The 10584-nt window shown below is 42.1% G+C and overlaps 1 protein-coding gene across 1 annotated transcript; it reads left to right on the top strand.

The window, feature by feature from the left end:
• Positions 1-4980: 4980 nt before the first annotated feature.
• Positions 4981-8290, top strand: Rpl27 (ribosomal protein L27). Its single transcript, XM_076869727.1, has 5 exons — positions 4981-5047; positions 5297-5379; positions 5936-6105; positions 7966-8076; positions 8188-8290. Exons 2-5 carry the CDS (start codon positions 5299-5301, stop codon positions 8234-8236), a joined length of 411 nt encoding a protein of 136 aa, XP_076725842.1. The 5' UTR covers positions 4981-5047; positions 5297-5298; the 3' UTR covers positions 8237-8290.
• The last annotated feature ends 2294 nt before the right edge of the window (positions 8291-10584 follow it).

Raw genomic sequence — 10584 nt, 5'->3', positions numbered from 1 at the left:
TATTCAGTATTATTTTCATGTATGAAATTGCCAGCTGCACTTAGTTTCTGCACTATTATGTAGTACATTTTAACTTTTCCAGCATCATTACTTATTTAAGGTACATTATTGATATTTCATTAGAATTAGTCTAATTTTCCTATGAAACAAGATAAGTGTAAGGGGCTGGGAATGTAACTTAGAGATAGAGCATTTGCCTAGCACACATGAGGCCCTGGGTTCCGTCCCCAGCACCACAAAAAAAAAAAAAAAAAAATGTGAAAAATGGTACATCTGTGGCTGCTAATAAAATCATAGTATTTTATGTAGTTTCTCTGCAAAGACTGTGAAACCCCTCAACTTTAGTTTATAAGTCTGTCTGGCTTTAACAGTCCATCTGATCCAGATCAGTATTAGAATCTGTCTGCTTCCCCTCTGTCCTGGATCAACTCAGATTTGGTGACAGTAGTGTTGGGGGGCGGGGTGGGCGGCGGCGAGGTGTTGTTGCCACCATCCACTAAAAACTGCCCCGGACATTATCCCTCTTATGTAACCCTGTAATTCCATCCCCACAATAGATGTTACCACACATGCTGCTTTTAAATTGGAACTTTTAAATCCTTTTGTCTCAAAGTCATTTAGGATAGGTTTATAACTGGTATAGCCATATGGCATACTCCTAAGGTACCCTAGTGTTGTCTTTTTCTGATTTTCACAAAAACTCAATTACACTAAGACTTTGTGATGACATGATGGGAAACATTTTTGTGTCATCCTAATTTAATACTTGCTACTTAAAAGAAGGGGACAGTACTTTCTTCACTTTACAGCTAAAGACCCTGAACTGAAGAAAAATATTTTCTCAAGATTTACATGATGATGAAAGAGCTGGAATTCGAATTCATATTGCCTGAATGCAAAGCCTCTGGCCTTTTTCATGTTACTTCATTGTATCATGCAGTTTCTAGGTCTTTTGTTTTTTCTCTCTTATCTACCCCTTTACTCTCATTTGCAGAGGAAACAATATTTTCTGCATATTTGATAGCAATTTCAGCTGCCAAAGAACTATGCTAACAGGCATTACTCTGCTAAGTCCTTCATAAAACCTAGAGGTGTTTAATAACAGGCAGTCCTTCCAGCATTCCAACAGTCAGATATCTGCAAGGTGCTTGGGGTGAGACAGGACAAGGGAGGGGGAAGGAAGGACAGTCACTGCAAGTATAAGGATATGAAGATTTGAGAAGAAAGAGATGAATTTGTATCCAGTAAAAGGGCTGGGCCTGCTGGGTGTGGTGGAGCACACTTGTAATCCCACCTATTCAGGAGGCTGAGATAGAAGAATCACAAATTCAAGGCCAGCCTAGGAAATTTAGTCCCTGTCTCAAAATAAGGTCTGGGGCCAGGCACAGTGATGCACACGTGTAATTCTAGAAGCTTGGGTGTCTGCAGCAAGAGGATTGAGAGTTCCAAGCCAACCTCAGCAAAAGCAAGGCACTAAGCAACTCAGTGAGACCCTGTCTCTAAATAAAATACAAAAAAGGGCTAGGAATGTAGTTCAGTGTTCAAGTGCCCCTGAATTCAATCCCTGGTACAAAATAATAATAATCCTAAAAGGCTGGGTGTAGCTCAGTGATAGAGTGCCCCTGAGTTCAAACCAAGTACTGCAAAGGAAAAAAATAAAAGATTACATACTATTTGCCCTTAGGAACAGTCAGTCTAGCAAAGGAGATACCAATGTGGAAATTGGGTGAGCTTATTAAAAATAGAGATAATTGGGCTGGGGTTATGGCTCAGTGGTAGAGCGTTCGCCTCTCACGTGTGAGACCCTGGGTTCGATCCTCAGTACCACATAAAAATAAATAAACAAAGATATTAAAAAAAAAAAAAAAAAATAGAGATAATTGGGTCCCACCCCAAGAGTTTTTTATTCAGTAGTTCTGAGGTGGATCCTGAGAAGTTTCATTTCTAACAGCTTCCTGAGTTATGCTGATGCTGGTGAGGGGGCTGTACTTTGAGAACCACTGATCCAAACTAAGATGTGTTGGGTTCTAGAATAAAGGTAAGTATGCATTGGGTTCCTGAGGGAGCACAAAGAAAAGAGATTAATTCTGCCAGATAGAATTCTGAAATGGCCTTGAAGAATGGATAGGATTTGAACAAAAGTCCTGGAGAGAGGCCTGGGAATGTAGTTTAGTTGGTAGAGTGCTTGACCTGTACAAGGCGCTGGGTTCAATCCCCAGAACTGCCAAAAAAAAAAAAAAAAAAAAAAAAAGTCTTGGAGAGGAAGAATAGACTCCAGGATTTAGAGATTGTTACTTTGAGTAATTTGAGAGGGTATGTGAAGAACAGGGAAGAGTTCTTCCTGCAGTAAAAATAGGAAAGAAGTGAGAATTCAAACTTTGGAATAGAGAACCAACAAGGGACTTTTGTTTTTCTTTTTTTGGAGGTACTGGGGATTGAACTCAATGGCATTCTGCCAGTGAGCTACTAATGATTTTAATTAGATACTGAGATATAAGTACACAATTAGGGTAATAAACCATAGGAATAGGATTCTGAGGGCTTCAAGGAAAATTGCATTTTTGGGGGAATCTCAACTAGGGAATTGATAGCATGGTGTGGTGGTGCACTCCTATACACCCAGGGATTTAGGAAGCTAAAGCAGAAGGATCAAAAGTTCGTTGCCAGTCTCAGTAATTTAGCAAGATCTGACTCAAAAAGGGATGGGGATGTAGCTCAGTGGTAAAGCACGACTGTGCTCAAAATCTCCCCAGTACAAACAAACAAAAAAAAAAGTGGGACCTGGAATAGGTCCACATGTGCTCGAGAAGAGTCATAGGTTCTTCAGTTGTTTTGTTTTTGGGGGGATGGGGTATCGAATGCAGGGTCTTCTGCATGCAAGCCAGCACTCTACCAACTGAGCTATATCCCTAGCCCAGTTCTTCAGTGTTCTGATAACCAAAACCTAAAGTTTCTCTAATTTGGAGAACACCTTAAATACCATCTGAAAACACTTCTTCAGTGAGTGATGGCAGATAGTAATGAGAAATAATTAAGTGTGAGAGCTAGCTAGATTTTGACTCAGCTACATTTGAATCCCATCTCTGCCAGATTAAGGATCAACCTCAAGTAGGTAACTGATCCTCTCTGGATCATAATTTCACAGTGTCTGAATGGGAGGAAAATACCCAAGATGCAGAGTTGTATTAAGAAGGCTGTCAAACTTTTATATAAAGTGCCAAGCATCTTGCATGGCACAGAGCAAGTGCTCAGTATGTTGACAGTATGGATTTAGGAGTCAGATTGTGAGTCTAAGACCCAGCTCTACCACTTACTTGTTGAGGATGTGGGCTTTGGGCAAAATTTTTATTTTTTTAAGGGGTACTGGGGATTTTACCCAGGGACAATTTATCACTTATTTACATCGTCAGCCCTTTTTATTATTTTTATTTTGGTACTAGCGATTGAACCCAGGGACGCTCAACCACTGAGCCACATCCCCAGCCCATTTTTGTTTTATTTGGAGACACGGCCTCCCTTAGTTGCTTAGGACTCGCTAAATTGCTGAGTCTGGCTTTGAACTCAAGATCCTCCTGCCTCAGCCTTCTAGCTGCTTAGATTACAGGCGTGGGCCACCCCATCTACAACTAAAAATATATATATAAATATTTTAACCAGTTTCTTCAATTGCTGAATGGAAAGATAATAGTATTTATTACCTAATGTTGTTCTGAGGACCAAATCACGCAATGTATGAAAATAGATTAACCTGGCCTGGCACAAGGTATTACCCTCCTCTACCTCCCTCATGCTTATTCTAGTCAGCAATGGATTTGACGTCATTAGACTCTAAATCTTGCAGTCAAGTGCTCTTATTTAATCTTGTCTCTCCCTCCTGTCTCCTGATAGTGCATACAGTGGGCACTAATAAATGTCCTATTGGGTTCCCTTGGGGGGGGGAGGAAAATTCAGACTGTGTCCCCCTCCTAGCGTCGGAGAAGAGAACTACGAAAAAGGGGACAGTGGAGCAGAAAGCGCATATAGACACGCCCTCCCTGCTCTGGCTAGCATAAACCAGACTGGATTTCTTTCCTCTCATCTACTGCTAGAGCTGCTAATAAACTTTAATTTAAGCTGGGAGCAGTGGCATAGGCTCCCAATCCCAGCAAAACGGAGGTTGACGCAGACGGATAGCAAATTCGAAGCAAGCTCCACAATTTAGTGAGACCTTATACCGAAAAATAAAAAGGGGGACTGAGATTGTGGCTCAGCGGTAGAGCGCTCGCCTAGCACGTGTAAGGCGCTGGGTTCCATTCACAGCACCATACAAAAATAAATAAATAAAAATAAAGGTATTGTATCCAACTGCAACTTAAAAAAAAATAGAAAAAAAGATTGTGTCCGTCTACAACTAAAAAATATATAAAAATATTTTTAAATAAAATAAATAAAAAGGGGCGGGGCACGTGGCACACGCCTGAAATCCCAGCGGCTCAGGAGACTGGTGGGTTCAAAGCCAGCCTCAGAAGCCGTGAGACGCTAAGAAACTCAGTGAGACCCTGCTATTAATAAAATATGAAAAAGGCCTGGGGGTGTGGCTCAGTGGTTGAGTTCCCCTGAGTTCAATACCAAGTACCCCACCCCTCAAAAAATTAAAAGGATGGGCTGGGATTGTGGCTCAGCGGTAGAGCGCTCGCCTAACACGTGCGAGTCCCTGGGTTCGATCCTCAGCACCACATAAAATAAATAAAGATATTGTGTCCAAGTACAAGTAAAAAAATATATATAAAATAAAAGGATTGGGTGTATATGTAGCTCAGGGGTAGAGCGCCCCTGAGTTCAATCCGCAGTCCACACACACACACAAAGTTGTTCGATTCAACAAAACAAGCTGCCAAACCCTGCTTTCTCCTCCGAGCTTCCTCTCGCAGTACAAACTGGGGCAACACAGGCACCAAGGCGAGGCCTGAGGGGCGGGCCAGGAAGTGAGATCACTCCTCCGCAGGGTGAAAGGTTAGCGGAAGTATCCTTTCTTCCTTTCTGCTGTAGCTCCGGCTGCTTGCTGTCGGTGAGTAGAGGTTCGGTCAGGGACATCAATCCGCATCCATCCTCGGCTTGCGGGCTGAATTGCCGGGTGCATTCAGTCCCTAGGCCTCTGACGGCTTCGTAGCGGATTCCTTCCCGAGACCAGTGCCTGCGAGTGTCTTGGGTCAAGACGGCAGTGAGCAGTCTGAAGTTCCGGGCCCACGCAGGCATTGGCTCGGGAGTCTTTGGCTTAACGAATTTTTGAGCGTTCCCGTCTCCTTGCTCTCTGCAGAAATGGGCAAGTTCATGAAACCCGGGAAGGTGGTGTTGGTCCTAGCCGGACGCTACTCCGGACGCAAAGCTGTCATTGTGAAGGTATCAGTCCACCGGCCTCCACCCCCTTGCATCCGGGGACCCGATGGGTTGTGGAGGGGTTGTAGAGGGCGGACAGGCTTGGAATATAAGACCTACTTCCGGGGAATGGTGATGCATGAGGGTTTTTAAGAGAGGAAGGGAAGATGCAAAATAAAAACAAATGTGAGACGTTCTCCACCAAAGAGGCTTTAAATTATAATAGTGGTCTACGTTTACTGGACGCCTTATAGGTGTAGTCATGTAATTCTGCTTTAACTATGAAAGAATTCCTTTCTATTGCTAAGGTTTAGAGGACTTAAGTAATTTACTAAGACTAAACAGGTAAGTGCTGCAATTCTGTAAGAGAAACTGTTTAGTCAAAATGGTAACTGAGTGTAATTTTAGTCTTTATTTGCTGCCTACCCACAGTTTTTGTGACCTCTTTAAAGTTTTCCTTGTATTCCAGTTGCACACATCACCTGTCTTGCTGTTGTGACACATACACATATTCCACATATCTAGCACAGGGCCTAAACGGGCACTCAGTTAATAACAAATGTAATACTCGTTTATTTAGAATATTGATGATGGCACATCAGACCGTCCCTACAGCCATGCTCTGGTGGCTGGAATCGACCGCTATCCCCGCAAAGTGACAGCTGCCATGGGCAAGAAGAAAATCGCCAAAAGGTCAAAGATCAAGTCTTTTGTGAAAGTTTATAATTACAATCACCTCATGCCCACAAGGTGAGCATTTAAGAATTGAAAGGAGTGTGATTTTTATATTTTCATGGTACTAGGGATTAAACCCAGTGCCCCACTCATCTAAGTACTCTACCACTGAACTACATGTCTGGACTTTTTTTTTTCTTTTTTTGAGGAAAAGAAGGGTCTTGCATAGTTGCCTATCTTGGCAAAGGACTTGGGATGTGCTCAGTGGTAGAAAAACATCCATGGGTTCAATTCTCCAGTAGCAAAAAAAGAAAAAAATTACTCTTTATCTGCCTTTAAGTATTAGCTAAAGATTGTCACCTTGTCTTTTATGATAAACACAGGCATGAGCCTGTGGAAAATCATAAGACTATTTTGGTACATTGGTTATAAGAATTGAGAGTCCTTGGACTGAGTATATAGCTCAATTGGTAGAGTGCTTGCCTTGCATGCCCAAGTCCCTGAGTTCAATCCCCAGTACCACTAATAGTACTAATTGAGAGTCCTTTTGGGTATGGTGGCCTGTGTCTACTTGGGGAGGTTTAAACACAAGGATCACCACAATTTCAAGGCAACTTAGAAGACACTGTCTCCAAAATGGGGTATAGCTTAGGGGCAAAACGCCCCCGTGTTCAATCCCCACTACCTTGTCTGCACTGTACCTCCTCAAGAGTCCTGAACAATTATTGCCAGAGCCTGGCAGCATGTGTCTTAAAATTCATGCTAGAACTGCCCATTTGTTTTGGTTTACTAACCTAAAAGCTGAGCAGGCTGGGTCTGGGGATGTAGCTCAGTGATCAGGTACTTTCCTAGTGAAGATGTGACTTCAATCCCCAGACCTAAATTTTTTTAAAAGATATAACTGCTCTTTCTTGGGTGCTGGACTATGGTGAGATTGATATAGCTAGCTCCTTACTGGCTACTTTGACAGAATATGAATAATACTAAGTGAAATGGATATAAATAGAAACCTAGCCAACTGCCATTTTGAAAGTTAAAAAAAAAAAAAAAAGGACCAGTATAATGATTCTTAGTTCAAAAAATAGGAGTTGTGGAAAATTGAGAAGGAGATTTTTCAGTGACTTGAGTCTGTGTAAATGAATATTTAGAAATGAGGATTTCCAAAGAATGTTAGCGGGACATGAGCATTTACTTATTTATTTGTTTGTTTGCTTATTTATTTTTGTGATACTGGGGATTGAACCCAGGGGCACTTAACCACTGAACCACATCACCAGCCCTTTTTTATTTTGAGACAGTCTCACTAAGTTGCCTAAGATGGCCTTGAACTTTTGATCCTCCCACCTCTGCCTCCAGAGATGTAGGATTATATGTATGTACCACCATGCTCTTTAGACTTTTTATTTATATATGGTACTTAAAATTGAACCCAGTGACTCATGTGTTCAAGGCAAGCGCTCTACCACTGAGCCCCAGCCTCAACTTTAGCAGGGTTTTGTTTCTGTCGTGTCCCCACCCAGTTGTAGTTGTACACAATATCTTTATTTAATTAATTTATTTTTATGTGGTGCTGAGGAAAGAACCCAGCACCTCGCACATGCTAGGCAAGTGCTCTACTGCTGACCCCTTTCTCAGTTTTTTTTAAGAGAGAGGCGGGGGAGAGAGAATTTTAATATTTATCACATATTTATTTACACAACATTTATTTATCACATATTTATTTACACAACATCTTTGTTTTGTATGTGGTGCTGAGGATCGAACCCAGGCCGCACGCATGCCAGGCGAGCGCGCTACCGCTTGAGCCACATCCCCAACCCCCTTTAGCAGTTTTTGATGAGAGCTGCTATGGAGTCAGACCCTGACCACCCCAGTGTCACAGAGGACTTGGTTATGTGAAAGCCCTAGTTAATACCTTTCCACCATTGTTCCCAGGTACTCTGTCGATATCCCCTTGGACAAAACTGTCGTCAACAAGGATGTCTTCAGAGACCCTGCTCTTAAACGTAAGGCCCGTCGGGAAGCCAAGATTAAGTTTGAAGAGAGGTAAGTGGTTTCTGGTAGTATGTGTTGGCATATAGTTTTATTAATGTACATGAAAGAGTTTAGTCTTCTTGTTCCATTCTTAATCCCTATCCCTTTTTTTCCCCTTTCTAGGTACAAGACAGGCAAGAACAAATGGTTCTTCCAGAAGCTTCGGTTTTAGATATTTTTGTTGTTGTTTCCATCATTAAAAACAAAATTAAAAAAAAACAAAAAACCTTTGTCTACATGTTGTACAAGACTGGGTAAAGGAGAACATTCATAAGATAACTGGTTAGTAAATAGAGAACTGTGGGTGAATATTTAAAAATCTTTGTAAGACTTAAAGACTACTTCTGTCCATTGATTGATAATGTTTTAATGATGTGACTGCCTTCTATAGGTAAAGTGTGGTCTGCTGCCCCAAAAGGCTGCTCCTGACATTTTTAGTTGAGGTAGTATGCCACTGTGCAGAATTCCTTAGCATTCCTGGTTTCTACACATGACAAATCTGGAGAACCTAAGCCATGACTTGTCCCCACTTGACACCTTAGCACAGGAGATTGCCTGCATGATTTGTTGACTCACAGATTGCCAAAGTCCAGCTTTCCCCAGACTTAGTGAATCAGAGTTTACATTTCTAGTGTTTCCGTCTTTGGTACTAAGAATTGAACCCAGGGCCGCATGCATGTTAGGCAAAACAATCTAAACTAAATCTTCAGCACTTTTTTATTTTTTTTAGTTGTAAATGGACACAATAGCTTTATGGTGCTGAGGATCGAACCTAGTACCTCACGTATGCAAGGGGCAAGAGCCACTGAGCTACAGCCCCAGCCCCTTTATCTTGAGACAGTGTCTCCTTAAGTTGCTGCCACTAGCCTCCAACTTGCCATTCTCTTGCCTCAGCTTTCTGGATAGCTGGGATTATAGGCATGCACTGCTGGCAACCTCCTTCAGCAAATTTTCAAGCAAGTGACGCTAGAATGCAAATCACTCTGAAGAACTGATGAAGACCTAAACCCACTGCAGTCTTTTAAAGGAGGTGAGGAGACTCTTACCCTCTGCCAGTGTGGCAGAGACTGGCATGAAAGTTTGATTCAAGGGACTTGGGAACTCATTGTATCACCATTGTGTAATACAGGAAAGATTTGGCCATAGATCTGGCATTTTACCTTTTTTTTTTTAAATCTGACCCTGTTTTACTCTTTGGCACTCAAGATGGACTGTCACTTGGTAGAACTAGGATTCAGAAAGGCCCATTTGGGCTAGAAATGTTCTGTGGTAGAATGATTGCCTACCATGCACAAGTCCCAAGGTTCAATCTGTAATACTGCCCTAACCCCCCTCCCCCAAGAAAAAAAACTCCAAATAAGCCTGTTTGCCAAAGATTAGCACTTCATTTCACCTGGGTAGCTGCAGTAGAAAAAAATCCTGGATTGGTTAAAAGTTCTTAGAAACTAATACAAGCCTTAGGCAGTGGTGTACACCTGTAACCCCGACTACTCAAGAGAATGGAGTAGGAGAATCAAGATCAAAGCCAGCCTCAGCAACTTAACAAGGCCCTTAAGCAACTTAGATCCTGTCTCAAGAAGGGATGGGATGTGACTGGTTAAGTGTCCCTGGATTCAATACATCTGTGTGACCTTTGGCAAGTTTCTAAGTCTGCCTTGATTTTCTTATCTGTGAAATGGGGAAAGTAGAACCAATTCTGTGGATTTCACAGAGCTAATTCATGTGTAGCAGAATATTGGGCTCGTAGCACAATTCATACACCAGCTATTACACTTTGTGAACTTCAACTACAGCTTTTCTCTGTCCTGTTTGCATTCTCCACTGATAAAAACCATTATTAGGGCAGATGCGGTGGCACACACTTGTAATCCCAGCAGCTTCGGAGGCTGAGGATTGTGGGTTCAAAGACAGCCTCAGCAATGGTGAGGCACTTAGCAACTCAATGAGACCCTGTCTCTAAATCAAATACAAAATAGTGCCCCTGAGTTCAATCCCTATACCCCCCCTCCAAAAAAACATTAGGGGCTGGGGTTGTAGCTCAGTGGTACAGCACTTGCGTAGCATAAAAGTAAGTAAATAAAGGTATTGTGTCCATCTACAACTAAAGTTTTTTAAAAGTACATTATTAATGTTTACATGTGCCCAGCGTCATTCTAGGATCTGGAGAAACACTCATGAACAGAAAAAATTCTATTGACAGGTGTGTCTAGATTACCTGGAAATGGTTGACTGGGGCCAGTATTTACTTTGCAGTTGCTTGTGAGGTGGCTTCTCTTGAAACCTTATTGCTGGGTAGTCAGGATTTTGTTTTTGTTTTTGAAGGAGAAGAAGTACTGGGGGTTTAACCCTGAAGCAATTTAGCACTGAGCTATATCCCCATCCTCTTTTATTTTGAGACAGGGGCAAACTAAGTCACTTAGGGCCTCTAAATTGCTAAAGCTGGTCTTGAATTTGCTTAGCCTCCAAGCCATGGGAATCACAAGCATGCCCCACTGCGCATGACTGGGTAGTCAGTTTTCA

This window comes from Callospermophilus lateralis, chromosome 11 (genome assembly GCF_048772815.1).
Source record: "Callospermophilus lateralis isolate mCalLat2 chromosome 11, mCalLat2.hap1, whole genome shotgun sequence".
In the NCBI taxonomy this organism is placed as follows: Eukaryota; Metazoa; Chordata; class Mammalia; order Rodentia; family Sciuridae; genus Callospermophilus; species Callospermophilus lateralis.
The sequence above is the reverse complement of the archived record's forward strand: the minus strand, read 5'-3'. Positions and strand labels throughout refer to the sequence as shown.